Source organism: Dasypus novemcinctus, chromosome 19 (genome assembly GCF_030445035.2).
Source record: "Dasypus novemcinctus isolate mDasNov1 chromosome 19, mDasNov1.1.hap2, whole genome shotgun sequence".
Taxonomy (NCBI): domain Eukaryota; kingdom Metazoa; phylum Chordata; class Mammalia; order Cingulata; family Dasypodidae; genus Dasypus; species Dasypus novemcinctus.
In genome coordinates this window covers 79,848,516-79,876,451 of record NC_080691.1, presented here as the reverse complement: position 1 = coordinate 79,876,451, position 27,936 = coordinate 79,848,516, and the positions used below count along the sequence as shown (strand labels likewise).

The window sequence follows — 27,936 nt, the reverse complement described above, 5'->3', positions numbered from 1 at the left end:
CCGAGAAAAAGTTCTAGAAAGAGGACAAGGACAGGTCATGGGGGGGGTGACTGTGGAAGTCAGCCCCCCACCCCACCCCGGATCACCAGACGGCTGCTGCAGAAGGGTCACAGAGCTCGTCTGGACCCGGCGCCTTGCAGGCCAAGGGGAGCAGAGAACGGAGACTGCGGGAAGGAACCAGGCTGAGGCCCCGAGCCAGGCTGATCTCCTCCCAACGCACTGCGGAAGGCAGGTGGGTTGCTTGCGCAAGACCCGCGGGAGCCTCAGCAGGTCCTGTCGTCCTCCCGCGCCTCCAAGTAGGGCAGCCCCACGGGCCAGGTGTCCCGGGGCCAGTAGCGGACTCGGAGGGCCTTGCCCAGCTTCTCGTAGGAGGCGTCCACCATGAGCAAGGCGGTCAGGCCGTAGGGGCAGCTGAAGCTGATGAGCACGTGCCTGTGGAAGACAGGAAGGGGAGGGGAGGGCGCCAGGCGCCTCTGAGCCGGACCCCCGCGCCCGGGCACCCCGACCCTGCGAGGGCATCTTCCAGGGACCCGCGCCCCCGAGGCCCGCTGTCGGCGTGTCTCTCGGGCGGGCCAGGCCGCTGGCCAGGTGCTTACCAGATGCTGTGCAGGTAGAAGAAATGAATCCGCTGCCAGAAGTCGCACAGCAAGCGGTCGCTGAGCCAGCTGGTCAGGGCGAGGGCCCACAAAGCCAGGGTGATCTCGATGAGACGCCGGACCTCCTTCTTCCCGATCCTGCGGACGGAGGGATGGAGATCAGGGCCCGGCTCGGCAGCAGAGGCGGAGGGGAGCCTCCTCCAGCCAAGGAGACGGCACCTGCCACGTGGGACAGAGGCGCCCGGGCGCTCGAGCAGGGCTGGGAGGAGGGAGGGGAGGAGCAGGCGGGACGGATGCGAGCGGATGTCCACCCGACACTTCAAGCCAATGCTTGCCGAGGGCCCGCAGGGAGCCGGGCGTGGTGCTCGAGGCTCTTTTTTTAGTTTTTTCTTAAAGGTTTATTTTTATTTATTTCTCTCCCCTTCCCCCCCCTTGTCTGATCCCTGCGTCCATTCGCTGCGCGTTCTTCTGCGTCTGCTTGCATTCTTGTCAGCGGCACCGGGAAACTGCGTCTCTTTTTGTTGCGTCGTCTTGCTGCGTCAGCTCTCCGTGTGTGCGGCGCCACTCCTGGGCAGGCTGCACCTTTTTCCCACGAGGCGGCTCTCCTTGCTGGACACACTCCTTGCGCGTGGGGCTCCCCTACGTGGGGGCGCCCCTGTGTGGCAGAGCACTCCTTGTGCACATCAGCACTGCGCGTGGGCCAGCTCCACACGGGTCAGGAGGCCCTGGGTTTGAACCCTGGACCCTCCATATGGTAGGCGGATGCTCTGTCAGTGGAGCCATGTCCGCTTCCCTCTAAAAGCTCTTTGAATGTTCATTTAGTCCTCCCACCAATGCTGCTATTTCCATTTTGCAGATGAGGAAACTGAGGCACTCGAGATTAAGAGACGACTCCAACCCTCCCCCCACCCTGGCCAGAATACAGAACTAGTAAGTGGCAGCGATGGGACCCGGGCCAGGTTTTGTCTGATGGCAGACTCTGCATTCTCAAACAACAGGCCCTCCTGCGTGTGAATATTTGGGGCTCCTAACTGTGCGGGCACCTGTGTGCGCACCCCGGAACTTATGCATGAAACTTGGGTCTGTGTGACCATGAGAATGTGTGAGCCAGTGCGTGTGACTGTGTCTTGGGTCAACTATGTAGCTTTTTAAAAAAGAAAGAAAGATGGGAAGCGGATTTGGCTCAACGGATAGAGTGTCCGCCTACCACCTGGGAGGTCCAGGGTTCAAACCCCGGGCCTCCTTGACCCGTGTGGCGCTGGCCCGCGCGCAGTGCTGATGCGCACGAGGAGTGCTGTGCCACGCAGGGGTGTCCCCCACGTAGGGGAGCTCCACGCGCAAGGAGTGCGCCCCGCAAGGAGAGCTGCGCCATGGGAAAAAAGCGCAGCCTGCCCAGGAGTGCCGCCGCCCTCACAGAGAGCTGACGCAGCAAGACGACGCAACAAAAAGAGACACAGATTCCTGGTGCTGCCTGACAAGAACGCAAGAGGACACAGAAGAACACACGGTGAATGGACACAGAGAGCAGACAACAGGGGGAGTGGGGGAAGGGGAGACAAATAAAAAAAAAGAAAGAAAGAAAGAAAAAAAAAGAGATCAGAATATGTGTTTTCCCGACAGCAGCACTAACCCAAATTCCCTTGGAGAAGAGGATATAAAGGATAAGGGAGGCAGCAAGTTCTTTACCATGAAAAGCGCAAGCTGGGAGCGGAGGTGGCTCGACGACCAGGCGCCTCCCTCCCACATGGGAGGGCCTGGGTTCGGCTCCCGGTGCCTCCTGAGAAAGGGAGACGAGCACACAGGGAACAGACAGCGAGCGCATGTAACGAGCGGGTGGGGAGAAATAAATAAGTAAAATAGCTCTTAAAATAAAATCAAAAGCTCAAGCTCTCTGCGGTCCAAATGCCTGCCTGTCACTGTGTACCCTGGTGTCTCCACCCCCAGGGAAAAGAGTCGGTTCTTTGGTGTTCACCGACCCGGGAGGCTTCAGCAGAACAGGTGTTTGCTTCGGGCTCTGCTGTTTGCAGAAAACCCAAGAGCAAGCACACGTGCTGTCCCCCACAGCAGTACCTTAGGGATCTTGCCATTGTAAGCGGGTCTCATGAGATGTGACGAGACCAGAGAAATGGGATGTAAATTTACATTTGAATCTGCTTGTTGTTTCGCAGGATGCATTTAGGGTGTACGGCTCCTTGTGTGTTTTTTTATTTTGACTATGTAAGTTTGAAAGTGATGCCAAAGTTTTCTATTTCTTCAATCGATGTGTTCCTTTTGGTGAATATATTGCGTCATATATTGATGTGTTGTATCAATATATACTGATATGTATTATACTTATACATGCAAACACATAAATAAGGGCGTGGAAAATGTCACCCATGCATTCTCAGTAGCCTCTGTAGAGGCAGTGAAATCTTGGTGTTGTGATGGACAGAAATGGAGAAGAGTATTAAACCGTATTCAGAATTGTTTTAGGGAAGCAGATGTGGTTCAATTGATTGAACTCCTGCCTACCACACGGGAGGTCCCTGATTCGGTTCCCAGTGCCTCCTAAAGAAGACAGAGCTGGTGCAACAGGCAGGCAAGGCAAGCCGATGCAACAAGGTGGCACAAGAAGAAAAATGAGGGACCCAACAAAGCAGGGCGCAGAGGTTCCCGCTACCTCCTAACGAAGATGAGCAAGACAGTGAGCTGGCACAATGGGCTGGCGCAACAAGATGATGCAACGAGAGACACAAGAAGGAAAACATAATGAGAGACACAACAAAGCAGGGAATGGAGGTAAATCAGGCGATTAGGCACCTCCCTCCTACATCAGAGGTCCTGGGTTCAGTTCCCTGGGCCTCCTAAAGAAACAAGGAAGACGAACAGACACAGCAAGGGCAAACAACAAGGGGTTGGGGAGAAATAAATGAATCTTTTCTTTAAAAAGAATTTTTTTAAAAAGCACCAGCTATGCCCACACACCTAAAATGGGACAGTGTGGATACTACAAGCATAATGAGTAAAATCTGGTGGAATCTCAATAAGGTTTGTAGTCTACTTAATGGTGTTGTACCAAAGTCGGTTTCCTCCTTTTGATATTGGTTCTATGAGATATTGCCACTGGAGGAAGCTGGGCAAAGGGTACAAAGGACCATCTATCCATTAAGGTAAATACATGAATTAAATTAAACCTAAGTCTAGCTCTCAATCTACCAATTTGCAGGAAATACAAAACCTAAGGGAAAACATTACAAGAGGCACCACGGGGAAAACTGGCCCAAATCCAGAATGTGGGATGTTCCATAGGACACATGACCAAGTTTTTTGAGAAGAGTGGGGAGGAGGACGGGACTGTTCTGTAATAGGAGAATTGAGAGACTATGTTGAAGGAAGCGGATGTGGCTCAACTGCTGGAGCATCTGCCCACCACTGTGGAGGGGCCAGGGTTCGATACCCAGGGCCTCCTGACCCGTGTGGAGCTGGCCCACATGCAGTGCTGCCATGCAAGGGGTACCATACCACGCAGGGGTGTCCCCCGCCTGGAGGTGTCCCACGTGCAAGGAGTGCACCCTGCAAGGAGAGCCACCCCATGCAAAAAAAGCACAGCCTGTCCAGGAGTGGCACCACATACACGGAGAGCTGATGACACAACAACAACAAAAAGTGACACAGATTCCCGGTGCCACTTGGCAAGAATGCAAGCGAACACAGAAGAACACACAGTGAATGGACACAGAGAGCAGACGATGGGGGGGAAGGGGAGAGAAATAAATAAAATAAATCTTTAAAAAAAAAAGAGAGAGAGCCTATGTTGGAACCCAAGGGTCCGTCAACCGATGAATAGATAAACTGCGGCACATACACACAATGGGATATTATGCAGCTGTAAGAGGGAAGCGGGGAGGCAGATGTGGCTCAAGCAATTGGGCTCCCATCTACCATATAGGATGTCCAGGGTTCGATTCCTGGGGCTTCCTGGTGAAGGCGAGCTGGCCCGCGTGGTGAACTGGCTTGAGCCAAAAGCTGACCTGCGCGGCGTGCAGGCCTGCGCTGGAGTGCTGGCCCGTGTGAAGAGATGGCACAGCAAGATGACGCAACAAAGAGAAACACAGAGGAGAGACAATATGAGCAGATCAGGGAGCCGAGGTGGTGCAAGAGACTGAGGGCCTCTCCCACTCCAGAAGTTCCCAGCATCTGTTCCCAGTGCTGCCTAAAGGCAAGACAAGCAGACACAGAAGAACACACAGCAAATGGACACAGAAAGACAGTGAGTGCAAAACAATGGGGGGGGGGGATAGATAAATAAATAAATCTTTATTTTTTAAAAACTATTAAAAAAGAAGAAATGAAGAACAAATGTGGCTCAAGCAGTTGAGCAACTACTTCCCAATGGGAGGCCCCAGGTTCAGTCCCTGGTACCTCCTAAAAACAACCAAACAAACAAGTAAACGAGAAAACCAACTCAGGGGAAGCGATGTGGCCCAGTGGTTGAGCGCTAGCTTCCCACATATGCGGTCCCAGGTTCAATGTCCAGCCCAGGACCTTAAAAAAAAAAAAAAAAAAGAAGATATGAAATTGTGAAGCATAGGACAACCTGGATGAAGCTGGAGGACATTCTGTTGAGAGGAGCAAGCCAGACACAAAAGGGCAAATGCTGTAGGACTGAGCTATTATTAACTAAATAGGTCGTGTAGACTCATGGAGTTAATAGTTAGAACATAGGTCACCAGAAAGTACACGGGGGAGGGGGGCGTCGGGGAGAGGGTAGAAATAAATAAAATAAATCTTTTTAAAAAAAACATTTTAAAAAAAGGGAAGCAGATCTGGCTCAACTGATAGAGCGTCTACCATATGGGAGGTCCAGGGTTCAAGCCCAGGCCTCCTGACCCATGTGGTGAGCTGGTGCACGTGCAGTGCTGATGCGCACAAGGAGTGCTGTGCCACGCAGGGATTTCCCCGTGTAGGGGAGCCCCACATGCAAGGAGTGTGCCCTGCAAGGAGAGTCACCCCGGGCAAAAAAAGCCTGCCCAGGAGTGGCACCACACACAGGGAGAGCTGACGCAGCAAGATGATGCAACAAAAGGAGACACAGATTCCCGGTGCCACTTGACAAGAATGCAAGTGGACAAAGAAGAACACACAGTGAATGGATACAAAGAGCAGACAATGGGGGGGGGGAGGGGAAAGAAAAAAAATATGTATGTATAAATACAAATAAACTAGAGAGACAGAAACAATAGCAGCTCTGTACGCAGGGGAAGCATAGAGAAATCGAGAAGTGATGGGTTTTTGTTTGTTGTTTTCTGTTTATTGGAATAATGAAAATTCTCTAGTAATGACTGAAGTGATGAATGCACAACTATGTGATAGGACAAATATCATTGATTATACAGTTTAGATGGGTTTAGTCTTTATTAATATGTATCAATGAAATTGATTTGTGTAAAAAAAGAGAGAGACTATGTTTGGGTTCTGATTTAAACAAAAGCCAGTTACAGGAAGACTCCCTTGTCTTCTGGTTTCCAGTTGGGTTGGCCAAGGGGACCCACCAGCAGGAAACCAAATGCGGAGGAGGGTACTGCTAGCACACTTATCTCCGCAGCGCCCCCTTGCCAGGTTGCTCCAGGCTGGCTGCAACCAGCTCTTGTCAAGGAGGCCCCCTCCATGCGCCCTCTCCTTCCAGATTCTCATAATCACTTCTACCTATTGTGGAATCCCACTTGTTGTGGGTGGAAATATGCCCCCCCAAAATATATGTACCTTGGAAGGGTTACGTGTTCAAAGAGCATGATATATACAACCTACTCTCAAATGTTTATAAAATTGATAAATAAGTAGATCGATGGATGGATAGATAGAAAAATAGGTGATGGATACATAGATAGGTACATATTTAGATTGGATGGACACATGGATGATAGATAGATAGATAGATAGATAGATAGATAGATAGATAGATAGATAAAGATGGATAGACAGATAGGATGAATGGATATATTAGATAGATGATAGATATGGATAGATAGAAAAAATAGGTGATAGCTACATAGACAGGTATATATTTAGATAGGATGGATAGATGGATGGATGGATGATAGGATGGATAGGATAGACAGACAGACAGATAGATAGATAGATGATGGTATGATTTGGTAAATGTGGCAAAACATTAAATGTTGGTGGACCTGGGTATCTGCATACAGATATATTGGAGTTCTCTGTATGGGTTTTGTGTTATTTTTGCAACTGTCCTGTTAATTTGAAATTAATTCCAAGTGCTCTTGGAAAGAAGTGTGTTCTATTGGTGTCAGCTGGAATGGTCTATAAATTTCGATTAGGTAAAGTTGATTGGGAATGTTGTTTAGGGAATGTTCTATATTCTTTCTGATTTTCTATCTACTGCAGAAGGAAGAGTGTTTAAATTTCCATCGATAATGGTGGGTTCAACTGTTTTTTTTTTCTTTTTCTTTTGATATATCTATGTTCCTGTTTTTGCTTAAGATGGCCAGATATTTTTTACAATATTTAAAAATAAAAAATGAAGTTCATATTTACCTAAAAAAAAAAAACCCACAAAAAACAAAAACAAAACTATGTCCCTAAAACTACTAGAAGAAAATGTAGAGAATCATGTTGAAGAGCTTGTGGTAGGTGGTGGTTTCTTGGACCTTCCATCCAAAAGCATGAGCAACAAAATAAAAAATAGATAAAAGGGACCTCCTCAAAATTAAACACTTTTTCACCTCAAAGGATTTTGTCAAAAGGGTGAAAAGTCAGCCAATTCAATGGGAGAAAATATTTGGAAATCCACATATCCAATGAGGGTTTAATATCCTGATATATAAAGAAATGCCACAATTTAACAATACAAAGACAAAGGACCCGATTTTTAAAATGGGCAAAATGCTTGAACAGGCATCTGTCCAAAGAAGAAGCACAAATGGCAAAAAAAAAAAAAAACATGAAAAAATATTCAATATCCCTAGAGATTAGGGAAATGCAAATCGAAGCTACAATGAGAAATTACTTCACACCTATTAGAATGACCACCATTAAGAATACAGAAAACTACAAGTGTTGGAGAGGATGTGGAGAGACAGGAACACTTAGTCACTGCTGGTGGGAATGCAGAATGGTGCAGCCACAGTGCAGGACTGCTGGGCAGGTCCTAAAGAAGTCGAATGTAGAATTCCACCTGACCCTGCAACACCGCTACTGGGTATCTGCCCAGAAGAGCTGAGAGCAGTGACACAGACAGACATCTGCACACCCACGTTCACAGCGGTGTTATTCACGATTGCCAAAAGATGAAAACAATCCAGGTGTCCGTCAACCGATGGATAAATAAACAAACTGTGGTGTGTCAACACAATGGAATATTAGGCAACTGTAAGAAGAAAGGAAGTCACAGAGCATCTGACGACATGGGTGAACCTGGAGGACATTACATTGAGTGAGGCAAGCCAGACACAAAAGGACAAACACTGTGGGATTGCACTAGTATGAACTAAATATATCGTGTAATCGTGTCATCTCACGGAGTTAATAACTTGAATATGAACAGAAAATAGAGTGAGGTTAGAAAATGGAAAGTTGAGGGTTAACTAAGCAGAATTAGTGAAAAAAAAAACGTGTGTAAATCTTTGGACATGAATAGAAAAGGTGAAAGCACATCGTAGTGATGTAACTAGCAGTGCTTTTATATGGGTGTGACAGCGGTTGAAAGGGAAAGTCTAAGGTCACATGTAGTACTTGAAGGAAAGCTAAAAAATGTAACAAGAGACTGTAACACACAATAGTAAACCGTCACGGGAAATACGCAGATGGGTAATATTGCATATATAAGCCTGTTTTCCTTTGAAACTGAGCAAATGTATGTAAATACTACAAGATGTTAATATGAGACCAAAAAGAAACCCCATTAGGTTACGTGAAAGAAACCAGACACAAAGTACTACATATTGTATGATTCCATTTATATGAAATGTAAATATAAGCCAACATATAAAGATGAAATGAGATTGGTGGTCGGGTAGGGCTGGGGAAGGAGAGAGGATTGAGAGGTGACTGCTAAACGGTGTGGCGTTTTCTTTTTTGGAGTAATGAAATTGTTCTAAAATTGGGCCCATGTGGTGATGAAGGACTAAACACCATTGATTGTACGTTTTGGATCAATTGTACGGCATGTGAATATATCTCAATAAAACCACTTTAAAAAAAGAAAAGCTATGTCCCTGTGAAGGTGACCTTGTCTAGAAAGCAGCTCTTCCCCGATTCTAGGACATTGGGACGAAATATCTAACGCAGGTTGACAAAATACTGGACGGTAGTGGGGGCACCTCGGCGGGTGCCCCGTGATGGTCGGGCCATTCCCTGTACTTTCATACATGTTTTGGGAGTCCCCGGGATAAAATGAAGAAGTTTGGTCCGACCGCCTTGGGTTCGAATCCTGCCTGTTCGTGGGCGGATGGCCTTCCAAAAGAGAATTTCCCCTTCCCGAGACTCAGAATTTTCACCTGTGGAGTGGAGACGGTATCAGGACTTCCCTCCCAGGTAGGGAGGTCATGAGGAGTGAAACAGAACTTAGTTCCTCCAGTCTAGTAAGATGGGGAGGTTCTTGGGGAGGGGGGGTGGCAGCCCCCTCCCCCAGGCACCTGTAGCTACCGTTCACTTTTTTTTTTTTTTAAGGAGGTCTCGGGGATTGAACCCAGGACCTCCTCGTGTGGGAAGCAGGCGCTCAACCGCGGAGCGCCATCTGCTCCCCAGGGAGAGCGGGTGTTTTCCTTTGTTTTGTTTTTTAGGAGGTCTCGGGGCTCGAACCCCTGACCTCGTAAGTGGGAAGCAGGCGCTCAAACCCTTCCCGCCGCCCCAGAGCGACACCTGCTCCCCTCCACTCACTTCCTGTACTCCCGGATCACGATGGAGACGACGTACACGCCGAAAAGGTTGAGGACGTAGGAGTTGAAGGTGGGTCGCACGACTGCCAGGAGGGTGCTGACCACGGTGATGAGGAAAACCAGCCGCTTGAAGTGGGATCTGCGGGGAGAGGGGCTCAGCTGGGGGGCGGCATGGGGGGGCTGGTCCTGGAGGCTTTCGGCAGGTTCTGAGGGACAGCCTGGAGCAGAGGCGGAAGGGGCTCTAGGGAGCCCAGCTGGGCGCAGAAAACGATCCAGAGAGTCCCAGGGGCCCGGGAGGGTCTGATGAAAGGACCCAGGCAGCCCCGGGGAGGGCTCCAGGCGGGGTCAAAAAGGGGGGCCGGGGTGGGGTGGGGTAGGGTGAAGAACAGGGTCTCAGGGCGCATAATCAGGTCAAGGGAAGGGTCCCTGGGAGCCCAGGTGAGGTCGGGCAAGGAATTCAGGGGAGCGCAGGTGGGTTCGGAGAAGGGCTCCCGGCTCCTGATAAATTCAGGAGGCGTCAGGCCAGTGCTCCCCAGGACTCAGGAGAGCTCAGGAGGCGGGACGTGGGGGTCCCCTGGGGCCCAGGCGAGCTTAGGCATGGGGTTCCCCTCTCCCCCTTGGGTCAGGGAGGTCCAGAGGAGGTCCCTGGCTACCCAGGTGGGCTCTGGGGAAGAATTCCAGAAGGCCGGGGGGTAGGAGGGGTTTAAGGTGAATTCCAAGGACGCAGGGGCGGAGGCTCCCTGGAGGCAGGGTGGGGGGAGAGCGCTGGCGTGGTCGGGACGGGAGTTCAAGGCCCCCCGAGGGAACGGGGAGGGGGGCGGCTCGGGGCGGAGGCGGGCTCGGGGAGGGGGGCTCAGGCGCCCCGAGGCCGGCCACCCTACCTGCTCTTCCCTAGGAAGGCGGGGAAGTAGCAGCGGGGCAACCAGAGGCCGTAGAAAGTGGCCAGGAGCCACAGGATGGACAGCTCGTCCAGCAGCTGGCCCACGAAGCTGAGCGTCATGTGGAAGTACATGGAGAACAGACCTGCAGGGGCAAGGGCAGGCGGTGACGGGGGGCCCTCGTCCTGCCCCCGCCCACCGCCCCGCTGTCACAGGGCCCCCCACCTACCTATGACCGTCAAGAGGGCACAGACCAAGTAGACGGGGCAGGAGTGCTTCTGGGCGTAGGGATGCATCAGGTACATCGTGAGCGGCCCCAAGATGAGGAAGAAGACATTGCTGACCTAGGGCAGAGGGAGACACGAGAGGAGGGATGTCAGAGGGGGGAGGCAGAGGGAGGCTGTCAGAGGGGGGAGGCCACGTCCCGCTCCAAACCCTCACGGCCGTTAGCCATCCCGCCACCTGCCGCCTCTCGGGCAGTGAATCCTACCGACAACCTGCTTTCAAACGTTTAGGACATGGGGTGGGAAGCCACGGGTGGAGGTAGGTGGGCGGTGGTCTGTACGGATGGGCAATGGATGGGTAGCGTGATACGGTCATGTGGCAAATGTTAAAATTCTGGCCAGGGCTATGTTGGAATTGTCTATATGGGTTTTGGGTGGTTTTTGCAACCATCCCGCAAGTTTGACATGATTTTGGAAGGAAGAGTTTTTAAAAACCCAGGGTTCAAACCCCAGGCCTCCTTGACCCGTGTGGAGCTGGCCCACGCGCAGTGCTGATGCGCGCAAGGAGTGCCGTGCCACGCAGAGGTGTCCCCGCGTAGGGGAGCCCCACGCGCAAGGAGTGCGCCCCGTAAGGAGAGCCACCCAGCGCGAAAGAAAGTGCAGCCTGCCCAGGAATGGCGCCGCACACACGGAGAGCTGACACAACAAGATGACGCAACAAAAAGAAACACAGATTCCAGGTGCTGCCGAGAATGCAAGCGGACACAGAACACACAGAAAATGGACACAGAGAGCAGACAACATTGCGGGGGGGGGAAGGGGAGAGAAATTTAAAGAAAAAGAAATCTTTAGAGGAAAAAAAGTGTACTGCATATCCAGGGCAAGAATCAGATGAAGACGATCTAAACCAAAACCAAGCAGATGGAAAAAAAATTTTTAAAAAGAGAGAGATAGGGATGTGGATGTGAGTCAAGCAGTTGGGCACCTGCCTACCACATGGGAGGTCCTGGGTTTGATTCCCAATGCCTTCTAAAGAAGACGAGCAAGACAGTGAGTTGATGTGGTGAGCTGATGCATCAAAAAGACACAATGAGGAAACGCAATGAGACACAACAAGCAGGGAGTGGAGGTGGCTCAAGTGCCTGGGCACCTCCCTCTCACATGGGAGCTCTTGGGTTCTGTTCCCCATGCTGCCTAAAAAAAAGAAGACAAGCCCTCAACAAATAGACACAGAGAGCAGACAGCAAGTGCAAACAATGGGAAAGGGGGGAATAAATATATATATATTTTTAAAAAGAGATATATAAGGGAATAAAATGCAAACAACTCTACACAAGTAGATCTGATGACTTAGATGAAATAGACCAGCTCTTTTTTTCTTAAAGACTTATTTTTATTTATTTCCTTTCCCTTTCCCCCCGTTGTCTGCTCTCTCTGTCCATTCGCTGTGTGTTCTTCTGCATCCACTTGCATTGTCCGGCGGGAATGGGAAACTGCATCTTTTTTTGTTGCGTCATCTTGCTATGTCAGCTCTCCGTGTGTGCAGCACCACTCGTAGGCAGGCTGTGCTCTTTTCACGCAGGGCAGCTCATGCACTCCTTGCGTGCATCAGCACTGCGCATGGGCCAGCTCACCACACGGGTCAGGAGGCCCTGGGTTTGAACCCTGGACCCTCCATGTGGTAGGCAGACGCTCTATCAGTTGAGCCACGTCTGCTTCCCTGGACCAGCTCTTTGACAAACACAAGCTAGCTTAGCTAATCCAATATGAAATAGATAACTTGGATATTCCTATAACTATTCATGAAACTGAATTAGTAATTTTAAAAATCTCTGAAAAAGAAATCTCCAGCCACAGAGGGTTTCACTGGAGAATTCTAGTAAGCGTTTAAAGATGACCAGTTCTACAATCTTTCCAAGAAAGCACACCTCAATTCTTTTTTTGATGCCAGTATTAACCTGATGTCAAAACCAAAGACAGAACAAAAACAGATAAAGTTTTATTGGGACATGGCCATGCCCATTCAGTTATGTTCTTCTACAGCTGCTTTCAGGGGAAGCAGAGTTGAGGATTTATTACGGAGATGGTGTATTAGTCAGGGTTCTCTAGGGAAGCAGAATCGGCAGGAGGTACCTGTAAATAGTGTGAGATTTTATAAATTGTCTCGTGCACCTCTGGGGATAGACAAGTCCAAATTCCGTGGGGCAGGCTGCAAGCCAGAGATTCTGATGAAGGTTCCCATTAAGTTCCCCAGGAGACGCTGGCTGTCGGAAGTAGAGGTGGGAATTCTCTCTCCGAATGCTGAAATCACTTCTCCTTTCCAGGCCTTCAGCTGATGGGATGAGACGTCATCACTGCTGACGGCAGTCTGCGCAGCTGATTGTAGATGCAGCCAGCCGTCTGTGCAATCAACTCGCTGATGACGAATGTCCGTGAAGTGACCTCGTACTACAATTAGCCCAGTGCTGGCTTGACCATACACCTGGGTGCCCCTCCGGGCCGAGACGACACGTTAGCCTAACCATCACAGACGATACGGTCCACAGTCAAAAAGGAGTCACTAGCTGGCTCTTTAAGAAAGACGTTTCCCAATCCCTGTCCTAGAGCTTCACTGACCAGTATAATAGCCACAGGCCATACATGGCTATTAGGTATGTGAAACTATGGCTAGTGCATCTGAAGAATTCTGATCTTTAATTTTATTTAATTTAAATTACTTTGGGAAGCAGACTTGGCCCAGTGGTTAGGGCGTCCGTCTACCACATGGGAGGTCCGCGGTTCAAACCCCGGGCCTCCTTGAACCGTGTGGAGCTGGCCCACGCGCAGTGCTGATGCACGCAAGGAGTGCCCTGCCATGCAGGGGTGCCCCCCCGGCGTAAGGGAGCCCCATGCGCAAGGAGCGCGCCCCGTAAGGACAGCCGCCCAGCGCGAAAGAAAGTGCAGCCTGCCCAGGAATGGCACCGCCCACACGGAGAGCTGACACAGCAAGATGATGCAACAAAAAGAAACACAGATTCCCGTGCTGCTGACAACAACAGAAGCAGACAAAGAAGACAACGCAGCAAATAGACACAGAGAACAGACAACCAGGGTGGGGGAGGAGGGGAGAATAAATAAATAAATCTTTTTAAAAAATAAATAAATTACTTTACATTTAAGTTTTAAAACTCTTCATTAAGTCATTGGGAATTTTTAAACACATTTGGAACAACTAAGGGGTATGAATCTACTTTTTCAACCGTAAATTTTAGGAACTCCAAGTACGAGTCAAGTGCTTCTGATGAAAATTTCATGCCCAATTGAGATGTGCTCTGTGTGTATCATGCACATCAGTTTTCAAAGGTTTAGTACAAAAATAAAGCCTGGAGAGTGGATGTGGCACAAGTGGTTGGGTGCCTGCCTCCCACTTGGGAGGTTCTGGGCTCAGTTCCTGGCGCCTCCTACAAGCAGACCATGAGCAGACACAATGAATGGACACAACAAGCAGACACAACGAGCAGACACACAGGGTGCCATCTTATGGGGAGGACTCACACACACACACAAATAAAGCCTGTGAAATATCTCACTGATAATTGTTATCTTGATTACAGGTTGAAATGAGCATATTGTGGAAGTCTCAAATTAAATAAAATATACCATTAAAATCATTATCACCTCTTTTGTGTTTTAAATGTAAATTTAAAAGTTCCTAATCGGCTCGCTTTATATTTCCCCCGGACAGTGCTGCCCTAGAGCCTTGCTACTCAGAATGACCAGCAGCAGCAGCAGTGCTTTAGGAGCTCGTGAGAAATGCAGATTCTCAGGCCCCACCCCCAGACCTATGGAAACAGAATCTGCATTTACGAGAAAGGCTGCCCCCAGCAGATGACAGAGCAGCCACGTGGAAGGAACTTGGGTTCTGGGATTGACTTCATGCTGCAGAACCATCCCCAGCCCGCTAGCTGTCCTTGGCCATCCGTAAACGCATCTCCTATTTGAGCAACAATATTTAAGGGAGCTCTTCACTACAGCAGCTTCACTGGATACAGTATTTACCGAGCACCCACTCTGTGCCTGATGCTGTTCCAGGTAGTGGAGACAGAGCAGTGATGGATGAAGTCCCTCTCTCGTGGGGTGCACGGAAAAGTAAACGGGGTTACGCGATGGAGAATGCATGGGGCCGGGCACGGCGAGGGCCATTTTAGGATTTTCACAAGGCTGAGGATGCTGGGAGGAGGCCAGTGAGAATAAAGTGGAAAATATCAGTCGTGGGCATAAAAGAAGAGCAGCGTGATGGGAATGAGTGGGTGAGGGGAAAAGGAGGTGGGAAATGGGGTCAGCTGTGTCCAGGTGCTACAGGGCCATGCAGGCTTGGTGAAAATTCTGTGTTCTATTCTCAATATTATGGGAAACCATTAATGGATTTTAAGCCAGAGAGCAACAGAGTTTGACTTATGCTTTAAAAGATCATGTTGAAAAAATAAATGAGGTTCTAATACCTTCTCTGGTATGGATGAAACTTGAAGAATAAGTCAGACACAAAAGACAAATATTGTATAATTCCATGCGTATGAAATACCTAGAATATGCAAATTCATAAAGACAAAAATTAGAGTACAATTACTAGGAGCTGAGGCAGGGGGATGGCGAGTTATTGCTTCAGTAGTTTCAGAGTTTCATGTTCGGGGAAGATGGAAAAGTTTTAGTAATGAATGGTGATGAGAGCACAATACTGCGAAAGTAATTAAAAACTACTGTGGGAAGTGGATGTGGCTCAACTGATAGAGCGTCCACCTACCATATAGGAGGGTCCAGATTTCAAACCCAGGGCCTCCTGGCCCGTGTGGTGAGCCGGCCCACGTGCAGTGCTGCCGTGCGCAAGGAGTGCCGTGCCACGCAGGGGTGTCCCCACATAGGGGTGCCCCATGTGCAAGGAGTGCGCCCTGCAAGGACAGCTGCCTCACGCAAAAAGCACAGCCTGCCCAGGAGTGGCGCCGCACACACAGAGAGCTGATGCAGCAAGATGACACAAGAAAAAGAGACACAGATTCCCAGTGCTGCTGAGAATGCAAGTGGACGCAGAAGAACACAAAGCAAATGGACACAAAAGAGCAGACAATGCGGGGTGTGTGTGTGTGTGTGTGTAAGGGGAGACAAATAAATAAAATAAAAAATAAAACCACTAAATTGTGCCCTTGAAAGTGGTTAAAACAGGAGATTTCAGGTTGTATATACGTTACTAGAATAAAAAGTTATTTTTAAAAATACTAGGAAAAAAGAAAGAAACGTCATGTCCACCTATCAAAAACCCCATCCAGAGTCAAGTAATTGGCCCCCGTCTCCTGATCTAGCAGTCAGTCAACTAATTCCTTGGTCTAGCAACTCTCAGGGAGTTTTTCGGCTGATCAATCTACCAGGCGATTCATCCGGTTTTCAGTCAAACCCTTCGTTGTTACCGCACGAGGGAGCGGCCTTGGGAAAGGCCTTCCCTTCCCCTGGCCCTGGAGCAATCGTCTGCAGGAAACAAAGGAATGACGTCACTTAGGCAACCAAGCCGAGCTCCCAGGTATGCCGTCGTCGTTGGGGCTTGAAAGGCAAGGCTTCCACCTGGCTCTCTTGAGGAGCCTGTGCCTTGTAGGGCCCTGACGTGGCCATGTTGCAGAGACATGGAGAGGCCACATAGAGATGGAGATGCTGGGGGAAACCCAATTGTTCCCGTCCCCCTCCATGATTCTTCCCAGCCTGCCGAGCCCTTCCCAGCTTACAGACACATATGCAAAATAAAAGCTGTCCTTGTTCCAAGCCAGTAAAGTTTAGGGTGATTTGTTACGCGGTATTAGCTAACTGAGACAAAGAGGAAATATTAATCGTGGACTTAGTTGGCCCAGAAAGGCTTCCTGGGGGAGAAGGAGGCTACATGGAGGCCAGCAGGTGTGTGTGCCCCTTGTACAGTGCTCTATGATTGCACAGCTGTGCTGTTTTAGTTTATTTTGAAGATTGATTTTATGTATTTCTCCCGCCTTCATTGTTTGCGCTTGCTGTCTGTTTGTTGTGTGCTCTCTGTGTCTCTTCATCTCCCTTTTTTGTTTTTTTTTTAGGAGGCACTGGGAACCAAACCTGGGACTTCCCATGTAGGAGGGAGGTACCCAATCGCTCGAGTCACCTCTGCTCCCTGCTTGTTCTGTTTCTCATTGTGTTTCCTCACATGTCTCCTTGTTGCATCCTCTAATGGCATCATCTTGTTGCATCAGGTCACTGTGCCTGCTTGCTGTCTTGCTCGTCTTCTTTAGGCGGCACTGGGAACTGAAGCCAGGACTCCCATGTGGTAGGCAGCCTCCCAACTGCTTGAGCCACATCTGCTTCCCACCTATGCTGTTTGATTAGTTATCTGTGGATTAGTTACCTGATTTCCTCTGTTTATTATTTTTTAATATTGTTAGCTTTATAACATTTATTTCTATTGCATGCTATAGTGTTAGTTGAAACTAAATCTTTTTTTTAGGTTTATTTTATTATTTATTTCTCTCCCTTCTCCCCACCCCCAGTTGTCTGCTCTCTGTGTCCATTCACTGTGTGTTCTTCTGTGTCCACTTCTATCCTTATAAGTGGCACTGGGAATATGTGTTTCTTTTTGTTGCGTCATCTGGTTGTGTCATTTCTCCATGTGGGTGGTGCCATTCCTGGGCAGGCTGCACTTTCTTTCGCGCTGGGTGGCTCTCCTTACGGGGCGCACTCCTTGCGCTTGGGGCTCCCCTACGCGGGTACACCCCTGCGTGGCACGGCACTCCTTGTGCGCATCAGCACTGCGCTTGGGCCAGCTCCACACGGGTCAAGGAGGCCCAAGATTTGAACTGTGGACCTCCCATGTGGTAGGCGGGCGCCCTAACCACTGGGCCACGCCCGCTTCCCCCTATGTTTAAATACATAGTAGGTGCCAGGCCCCAGGTGAAGTTTATTATTCCCAGAAACATATCTCATCCTCACCATAATCTGGTCAAGTAGGTATTAGCACACCCCCATTGTAAAAGAAGATACTGACTCTCAGAGTGGTCATATATTCTACCTCAGGTCAACCAGCTGACCCAAGAAATGTGAGTTTCTTGTGAGAAGAGTCAGAGTCCAGTTTATCACAACAGCAAAAACTGGTGCATAGGCATCAATCAATGTTTGATGTCAGGCCCAATGAAGAGGCTTTTGGACACTGTTGTGATGTTTAAGATGTGGCAGCCATTTTATAACCATGAGGGAACAAATCAGAGAATAAAAAGCAAATTCTCTAGGGCAGCAATTCTCAAACTTTTTGTTCTCAAGACCAGTCTGTATTTTTAAAAATTATTGAGGACCCCAGAGAGCTTTTGTTTATCAAGATTTACCATATTAGAAATTGAAACTGAGAGATTTTCAAAACACACAAATTCGCAAGGGCACATTGCCTTAACCATCGGAAAAATGGCATTATCATACATCGTTTAACCTTATGAGAATGAGAGAATAAGGGTGAAAAAGGCCAATAACACCTTCAGAATATTATAAAAATAGTTTTGGCCTCAAGAAATCCCTGCAAGTGTCTCAGAGACCTCATGTAGAATTTCAGTGTCTCATGGCCCTGACCTGCTGACACTGGATTTTAGTTCCCTTCAAGCCTCCCCCAGATAGATCTGGGTCATAGATTGTGTCTCACTGATGCTCAGAAACAAGTATTTGCACTGGTCATCTGTACCTCCCAGCTTGCTTATCTAGGTCACCTGCCCCTCCCCAGTAAAATCTTTCCTTGGCAAATGTCTCCTCAATTGCTTGAGTCCCATCTTAGAAAGTGAAGAAATATCTTGTTGACTAGGACTTTCTGTTACTGCTCAGAATCCCAGGTCTTAAGGCTGCTGGCTCAAAAACACAGAGCACAACAGATAACTGGGTAAACAAACTGTGGTCTAGCCACACAATGGAATATTATACAACCATAAAAAAGGAATGAAGCTCTGAAACACACTGCAACGTGGTACATGAACCTTGAAAATATTCTTTAAGTGAAATAAGCCAAGATCACACATATTGTATAATTCCACTTACACGAGGTATCTAGCATAAGCAAAATCATAGAGACAGGGAAGTGGTTGGGGCTCAACTGATAGGGCATCTGCCTACCATATGGAGGGTCCAGGGTTCAAACCCAGGGCCTCCTGACCCATGTGGTGAGCTGGCCCATGTGCAGCGCTGCCGTGCTCAAGGAGTGCCCTGCCACGCAGGGGTGTCCTCCACATAGGAGTGCCCCATGGTCAAGGAGTGCGCCCCGCAAGTGCAGCCGCCCCGTGTGATAAAAGCGCAGCCCGCCCAGGAGTGGCACCTCACACACAAGAGCTGACTCAACAAAAAAGTGACACAGTTTCCTAGTGCCACATGTCAAGAGTGCAAGCGGTCACAGAAGAACACACAGCGAATGGACGCAGAGAGCAGACAAGGGGAGGAAGGGGAGAGGAATAAATAAAAAATAATAATAAATCTTAAAAAAATAAAATCATAGAGACAGACAGTAGATTATAGAGTTACCAAGAGTTGGAGGGGAAGGGAATGGGGAGTTATTGCTTAAGGAGGATGGACTTTCTGTTTGGGGTGATGAAGTTTGGGAAACAGTGGTGATGGTTGCACAGCATTGTTCATGTCGTCACAGAATTGTTCAGTTAAAATGGTTAAAATGGCAACTTTTGTTATACATATTTTCTCACGATAAAAAAAAATGCAGGGAAGCGGACTTGGCCCAGTGGTTAGGGCGTCCGCCTACCACATGGGAGGTCCGAGGTTCAAACCCCGGGCCTCCTTGACCCGTGTGGAGCTGGCCCATGCGCAGTGCTGATGTGCACAAGGAGTGCCCTGCCACGCAGGGGTGTCCCCCGCGTAGGGGAGCCCCACGCGCAAGGAGTGCGCCCCGTAAGGAGAGCCGCCCAGCGCGAAAGAAAGTGCAGCCTGCCCAGGAATGGCGCCACACACACGGAGAGCTGATGACACAACAAAAAGAAACACAGATTCCCGTGCCACTGACAACAGCAGAAGCGGACAAAGAAGACGCAGCAAATAGACACAGAGAACAGACAACCGGGGTGGGAGGGGTGGGGAGAGAAATAAATAAATAAATCTTTTTTAAAAAATAATAAATCTTTTTTAAAAATGCAGAGTACAGTGGTGGGGGGTGGAGAGCGCCATCACACATTATGAAGGGAGACTCATGAGCTTAGATAGGGGACACCTGTGTGGGTCACCCTCTTGATTCTAGGGGAGTCCACGGCTTTTCCTGGGTGTTTGTGGAACCAGCTCGAAGCTCACACTTGAGGACCCAGTCTTGGCCATGAGAACAAACTGGTTCTACAATCCGTGTCTCCACCCTCCCAATGGACAAGGTGGCATGTATCTCCCAGTCACCCAGCTCACAGTGGCTGCTCCAGGACACAGAGCTACCAGCCCCACACTGCTGGCCCTCTCTATCTCCTACGTCCCCACCTCCCCCAGATTAGATACTTAATTCAGGTTGGGCCAATCAGATGTCCTCTCTTAGGAATTCAAAACTGCGAGCAGATACAGAGCGGGGGAGTCACTGAGATGAAGCCACGCCATTGACAACTCTGTAAACAGGCCTTTGGACATCATTGTGATGGGTAGGGTGTGGCAGCCACCTTGCAACCTTGAGGGGACAAGGCTGAGAGCAAGCGCAGACACTCGAGGGCAGTATTTTCCCATCTGCGGGGTCCTCCAAGCTGTCCTAGGTTCCGGCCTTCCCAAGTAAATCCTCTTTCCATTTCCTAAGATACCCCAGTCTCTTTCCAGTGCACGCTCCTGTTGCTGCTGTTCTTGATCGGTCTATTTTGTTTGCTTGCTTGCTTGTTTTAAATATTGCTAGTAGAGAAGTTGTGAACTTGGTTTTTTGATTCAGCTAGAAACCAGAGCAAGTCTGAGCCTCTAGCGGACAATCTCTTCAGGGGGCAATTTGGGGTATGGATGAAAACAACTGCGTTCAATAAATTAAAAAGCCAAGAAAAATTTTTTTAAAAATTAAACACAAACAAAAAGAAATAAAAACAAAAACGGAGCAATGAATACTGGATGGCAAAAATCGATATACAATTGTCGCCTGAGTTCCTCTCTCCTCGGGGGTCCGAGGGCAGGTGGGAAAGGGCCCCACGAGCTCCTCCGCGACCCCTTCTTGCACCTTGCCCCTGCCTCGTATGTGTCGATGAGCACACACGCCCAAACCAACCCGATGCTCCCTCTTTCTCCTGCCAAACAACAGAAGTCCTCGGGCAACTCTGACTCATGCCTAAAGAGGCCGAGCCAAACAGTTTCCCAAATTCCAAAGCCTCCATCTAAGACACATCTGTGGCTCCCATTCATTAAAAACCCAACCTTTGGGAAGTGGACTTGGCCCAGTGGTTAGGGCGTCCGTCTACCACATGGGAGGTCCAGGGTTCAAACCCCGGGCCTCCTTGACCCGTGCGGAGCTGGCCCATGCGCAGTGCTGATGCGCGCAAGGAGTGCCGTGCCACGCAGGGGTGTCCCCCGTGTAGGGGAACCCCACACGCAAGGAGTGCGCCCCATAAGGAGAGCCGCCAGAGCAAAAGAAAGTGCAGTCTGCCCAGGAATGGCACCACACACACAGAGAGCTGACACAACAAGATGATGCAACAAAAAGAAACACAGATTCCCATGCCACTGACAACAACAGAAGTGGACAAAGAAGAGGCAGCAAATAGACACAGAGAACAGACAACCGGGGCGGGGGGAGAAGGGGAGAGAAATAAATAAATAAAATAAATCTTAAAAAAAAAAAAACCCAACCTTTGACCTTGGCTTACAAACTCCCTCCGTAATGCACCTATCCCCACCTCCGATTTTTATAATCCAGGTTTGCCTCTTACCTCCAGGACTTTGCACATGCTGTTCCCTCTGCTTGGAACGCTTTCCCACCTTCCTGCCCCTCTTTGCCAGCCCAGCGTCTGTTTCACCTGTCACCTGAGCAGTTCCTTCTCCAGGTAGCCTTTCTCGGTGCCCTGTGCCTTCCAACTCTCCTAACGCTTGTCCTGCTGTACTGCCTGGCTTTCCCGCCACACCTCTTTCTGAGGGCCGCACCTGTGTCTCCCATGTTCTCTATCATGCCCTCGGCAACTGGATTATAGTAGGTGCTCATTTAACGTTTGCCGTCGACCAGCTCCCAAAGCGGACCCCGACATGTTTCACCATGGGAAAATTTAGCAGAGGGTCTTTCACAGAGAAAGTTCCAGATATATGGCACTCCGATGGTTACTTTCTCATCCTCTGATCACAGAACTCGACAGAAATTGTTTTCTAAACTTCCATGGGCCCAGCTTTCTGGCTCTTGTTTGGCGAGGAGAGGATTGAGACTCAGAGGGGTGACGTGACTTCTCTGAGGTTGCACAGCTCCTCGGAGCACCAAAACTTGCCTTTTTTTTTTTGGTAAATTTTTAAAAAATGTATAAACATGTAATTTTAAAAATTATTATCTTTTCTTAATAGATACCTAGATCTTGCTTTTTACCCACTGCCTTGAAAGACGGGGAGAGCTAGACAGGTGACGATGGTTAACAGAGGGGAGGCACACTTCCTGCCTGTGGGAGCAGGCTTCTCTGAGCCTCGGTTTCCCACATCTGTGAAAGGGGAGAGAAGAGTCAACGCTGCCTTAGAAGTCATAACCCTCCCGGGGTCCACAGGATGCAGGACTAGAGTATGGATGAGAGTGGACTTACTGATATTCTATTCATGAACTATTGTGATCGGTAATCGAAGAAAATGCGGCATTGGTGTGGAGAAAGTGGCCATGGTGGCTGCTGGGGGTGGGGAGAGGGAAGAAGAGATGGGATGTGGGGACATTTTCAGGGGCTGGAGTTGTCCTGGGGGTGCTGCAGGGATGGTTGCTGGACACTGTGTGTCCTGCCATGGCCCACTGGGTGGACTGGGGGAGAGTAAACTGCAATGTAAACTATGACCCATGCGGGGCAGCAGTGCTCCAAGACGTGTTCACCAAATGCACTGAACGTGCCACGATGATGAAAGAGTTGTTGATGCGGGAGGAGTGGGGTGAGGGGGTGGGAAGTATATGGGAACCTCATATTTTCTGAATGTAACATTTAAAAATAATAATAAAGAAGGGGAAAAAAAAGACAAGTTAAAAAAAGAAGAAGAAGAAGGCTGTCCAGAGGCTCGCGTGAAGCCGGCTTCCCGGCAGAAGGCATTGCCACGCGCGGGGCACAGGCTCCGTCAACGGCAGAGGCCGCCGCCGCCGTTGTTGATGAAGGTAATAGTAACAGGCTGCGCCTTGGTTCGGTCACTCCAAACCGAGAGAGGAGCAGGGCCGGGCGGGGGCTTGCGGCCAGGGCCTCGGGCGCGGAACGGGGTAACGCTCCCTGCCGCCGTCTGGGCCCGGGGCAGACGGTGGGTTTCGCTGTGCGCTGAGGGCAGGGACTGCGTTCGTCTCGCTGCCCGGTGAGTGGGCGCTGGACATTGGGGACGGGGAAGGCAGAGGAAGGTATGAGCGAGAGCTCAAGGCCGCCCTCCTGGGTCAGAGCTCGTGGGGGCCAGGGGCTCAGAGAAGGCAGGGCCCCCCTCGGGCTCACACAGCTCTCAGGATGAGCCAGGGGTGGACGCGGGCTGGCAAGGCCAGCAGCGGGGAAACCGAAGAGCAGGTGGGCAGGGAGCTGGAGGTGGGGGCGCTGCAGCTGCCATCACGCCGCACACACGCCCCCTCTCCACTCTGCCCTCCCCTCTCTCTCTGGTGCCTCCCCCCCCCCACAGACCCGTCCCTCCATTCATTTGCACCTCAGTACCTTTGCACAGTCCCCCTCCCCTGGCCATCCAGTTGGGCCAGCCCTTTGTTCTCAATAATCCAGCAGCCCAGTGCCTCTGGGGGGCTTGAAACTTCTGCTGGAGGAGCCCTGAAACTTCTGTCCGAGCAGCCTTGAAACTTCCTCTCATAACCACTTGAAACTCTGCTCACTGCCGCCCTCTGCCCAGACGGAAAAGACACCTGGAGGCCACTCACAGCCCACCCCTTGCCTTCTCCCCCGCCCCGCCCGAGCCTGCTCCTCTCACACCCCCCACGCCCCTTCCCGCAGGATGGCCCCGATGTGAAATGCGACAAGGTGCCCCAGCTGCCCCCACGACTCGATTCTCCCCTGCCCAAAAGCCGCCCGTGGCTCCCCAGTGCCCTCAGAATGGAGGCCACACTGTAGCCTCAGAACCCCTCGACAGCAAAGCAGAGAGAAAGCAAATGATTCTTTAGAGGAGTGTTTTCCAGCTATGGGTCGGGGCCCATAAACGGATCACGATGGAATCAATGCGAACAGATTTTTAACATTTTTCCTACTATATTCTCTGTCTTTCATTTCCATATCTAGATTTTTTTTTAAAGCCATGCTTTTAAACAGCTCTATAGTATTTCACCCGGATGCATCCAATCTACGTGTTTTGGTGGCAATTTTTTGGTTTCCATTTTATTTCTTCATTCGGTGGCGATTTTTTGGTTTCCATTCTATTTTTCATATATTTCTTTGCAACTATAAATGGCTCAGGAACAGCTTTGTATGTAGATCTCAACACAGGTTTCCAAATTGCAGGAAGCCCATACTTTGTACCCCAACACTGACAATAGGTGTGTGTGCCCACATTTACTCCAAAACAAACTCAATGAGGAAAATAATTGGATTATTTCACTTCATCTGGCTGTTTCTTTTTCTTGTACTGTTTTCGCTTCAACGGGTTATTCTTTTTTTCTTGGAACTCTATCGAAGGCTGGCAAACTATGCCTTCTAGCCTGCGTCCAGCCTACATTCGATTTTTCTACATATGGCCCATGAGCTAAGAGGGAGTTTTACATTTTTAAGTGCTTGGGGGAAAAAAATTTGAAGAAGGAGAGTATTTTGTGACAGGTGAAAATTATAAGAAATTCACATTTCCATGTCCATAAATAAAGTTGGGACACAGCCGCACTCGTTGATTTGCGTTTTGTCGACAGCTGCTTTTTGGGCTGCAACCTCTGAGTTGAGTTCTGGCAACAAAGCCAAAAAGATTTACGATCCAGCTCTTCACCGGAAAGATTTGCTGATCCTGGAACTATGTGATTTATTATATAGAGTGACAGGTTTGTGATCTCAGAAGCACTTTGCAGGAAAGTGTCTCGGAGACTTTGACCTAATTCCAAGGAGCCAGGGAAACCCTTTCATACATAAATCCTTTCTTCCCCACCTCCCTCCCCCTGCCCTGCTGTTTTTTGCTGTCTGTATCCTTTCTCGGTGTGTTCTTCTGTGTCTATTTCTCTTTTTGTCGTCACTTCTCGTTTTTCCTCTTCTAGGATTCACCGGGATTCGATCCTGGGGACCTCTGATGGGGAGAGAGTTTCCCTGTCAACTGCGCCACCTCATTTCCTGGTCTCTGCTGCGCTTCACCTTCACTCTCCCCTTCCTCTCTCTTTTGTTGCATCATCATCTTGCCGCGTGACTCGCTTGCGGGGACACTCAGCTCGCAGCACGGGCGCACTTTTTTTTTAACCAGGAGGCCCCAGGGATGGAACCCAGGTCCTCCCATATAGTAGGTGGATGCCCAGTCACGTGAGCCACATCTGCTTCCCTCCTACGTAACTCTTATTTCTGTTCTCCAGTCCCCAGTCCATTTTGTCAGAGCCTTTCTGATAGAATAGAAGAGTTAAATATCTAAGCATGGTCACACTGGGGAAAGATAAGTACTGTTTTAGGAAACTTTCGTTTCTGTTTGATAAGTATCTGGGAATGTGGATATGGGTGATGATGTGAAAAACTCTTTCCTAATATGCAAATTGGCTAAAAAAAGGGAGGGGTTTGGGTGTAGCTCAGGGGTCGAGCATCTACTTCCCACGTATGAGGTCCCAGGTTCGGTCCTAGCTAACTCCTAAAAAAAAAATTAGAGACCTGCTTCCTTAGACAGTACCTATGTTGTCATCAATTTACTTCAAGTAGAGCCAAGCTGAGGCGCCTCTGGGTGGGATATTTTTTTTAATAGATTTTTATTTATCTATTTTCCCCCTTTCCCTCCTCCCACCCGGCTGTTTTTGCTATCTGTGTTGTCTTCTCTTCTCATTTTCTCCAGGATTCACTGGGATTTGATCCTGGAGACCTTTGATGGGGAGAGAGTTACCCTATCAATTGCGCCACCTCAGTTCCTGGTTTCCGCTGCGCTTCACCTTGACTCTCCCCTTGTCTCTCTTTTGATGCGTCGTCATCTTGCTGCGTGACTCATTTGCGTGGGCACTGGCTCACCACGCAGGCACGCACATTCACTGGCTTGCCACGCAGGCACACTTTCTCTCCTTCTTTTTCACCAGGAGGCCCCAGGGATCGAACCAGGGTCCTCCCATATGGTAGGCGGAAGCTCTAGCCCTTGAGCCACATCTGCTTCCCTACCTCTGGGTGGAATTTTGCCCAAGAAGACATCAGCGGGACCAGGCCCAGCTCATGCCAGAGGGAGCCTTCTCTTGGGGGTCCTATCTGGGGGGAATCCCTCTTCTGGACTCCAGAGGGGGCTGCCAGGGAGGGGAATTCCAGCCCCCTAACTCCTCCGTCCCCAGGGATCGGTGCATTTTGCTGCTGCCATTTTTACAAAGTGGACCAACTGAGGACCAGAAGAGGATCAGGAGATCCAGTGGGGAGCCCACGGGGGCCCCTGGATGGTGGCTTCCATCTCGGGAAAGCCGCGAGGCTGAAGATAAAGCAGGCGTCCTGGGACCACCCCTCCCACCCCTCCCCGCCCCCCACTGCCCCCAAAATAAAAGCCTCCTGCACGTTCTGGCTGCAACCGCCAGGGCCGCCCTGGGCATGTCCTCCCACCTGCCCGAGCATCTACGTCCTCCCCTGGAGAATGGGGTCAGCCCCACATAGCACGCACACCACGCCTAACTCCCGCTGCCAAGGTGGAGAGTCGGCGACAGCTTCCCCCGATGTGCTTAGCACGCTCGGGGCACACTGTCGGTGCTCAAGAAGGGCCAGCGTGTGCGCGATCGCGTCGCTCTCCGTTTAGCCAGCCCGCTCTGCGTGCAGAGCTAAGGCTTGCCTGCATCACACTCGAGCCTGCGAGCTCTGGGCACGCCACCTGCGTCTTTCACGCTGGCGTCGGTTAAGGTTTTGTTTTTAATATATTTTTATTGCAGAAACTGTGCACTACCACCATCGTGCACATGTGCAGAATTCCCAGACGACATCCCTGCATCAACACGCCACACCGTGGTGGAATATTCGCTCCAGATGGTAAGGTAATATCATCAGACTACTACCACTAACTATGGCTCATAGCATATAGTTGGTCTATTTTTTCCTTCCCCCCTATTATTATCACAGTACATCTTTGCTTTGATGCAAGAGTAGTCCAGCTTTGCTGCTGACTCCAGTCCAGAGGTTACTTTAATTGTATTTTTCCCGTGCTTCTCCACGTTCCCACCACCCTGCAGTAGTGATGTACATCTGCTCTAGCTCACAAAGGACACTCTTGCATCTGTACCATCATCCGCAATTCTCACCCACCTCGGGATTCACTGTTATTCAGTCCCTCGATTATTCTCTAGCAGTCTTTCAAAGGCATTGACATCCCCAGACCAGCCTTTTCAGCCACAGTCCCACTTATAAACCAGCGGCTGCTCACTATAACGTGTCACCCTCTGGTTAAGTTTTTGAGGACTTCCAATGTGGCACCATTTGAGGGTCTGGGGTAGGGTGACCCCGTATGCCCAGCCGTCATGGCTTTCCCAGGGACACAGGACTTTCTAAAATCAGGACATTCCTGGGGGAATCGGGATGAGTGGCTCACCCTGGGAACAAACCATACACAGCCACCTCCTCCAGGAAGGCTTCCCTGGTTGCCTTCCCCAAGACTGGCTCAGGGCCACCTCCCCAATCCCGGCCCCCTCCCAGCGGCCCCAGCGGCCCCCGTGAGGGTCCGATCACCCCACGCTGTGCCTGCCTGCCATCCAGTCTCTCTGTCCTGCTGGATTTTGAGCCCCAGGAGAGCAGAGACCGATTCTTTTCCCAGCTCCCTGCTCTGTCTCTGAAAGCTACCATGGGACCTGGTGCCAAAGAATGTCTGGCTGTGATAACATGTAAATGAACAAAAGCCTGTCCTCCTGCCCAGCAGGTGAGAAAACCGAGGTTCACGGAGGCAAAGTGCCCCAGCGAGGATGTGGAGGACCCGGAATTGGAACCCCAGTCTAGAGAGACCTCTCCGCCCGCCGGCCCCCCGCCGCCCGCCTGGGCAGCGCCCTCACCGTGTTGTAGAACTCGGCCACCAGCTCCGAGTACTGGAAGTTGCTCTCGCACCAGTCCACCTCGGAGCTCTGGTAGGCAAAGATGCTGGGCAT

At 50.0% G+C, this 27,936-nt stretch overlaps 1 protein-coding gene across 1 annotated transcript; it reads right to left on the bottom strand.

Moving 5' to 3' along the window:
* Positions 1 to 263: 263 nt before the first annotated feature.
* ACER1 (alkaline ceramidase 1) lies at positions 264 to 27,936 on the bottom strand. Its single transcript, XM_058281108.1, has 6 exons — positions 27,844 to 27,936; positions 10,586 to 10,700; positions 10,360 to 10,501; positions 9,480 to 9,617; positions 597 to 734; positions 264 to 432 (listed from the first exon to the last, which is right to left on the bottom strand). The coding sequence occupies exons 1-6, from the start codon at positions 27,934 to 27,936 to the stop codon at positions 264 to 266; spliced, it is 795 nt and encodes a 264-aa protein (XP_058137091.1).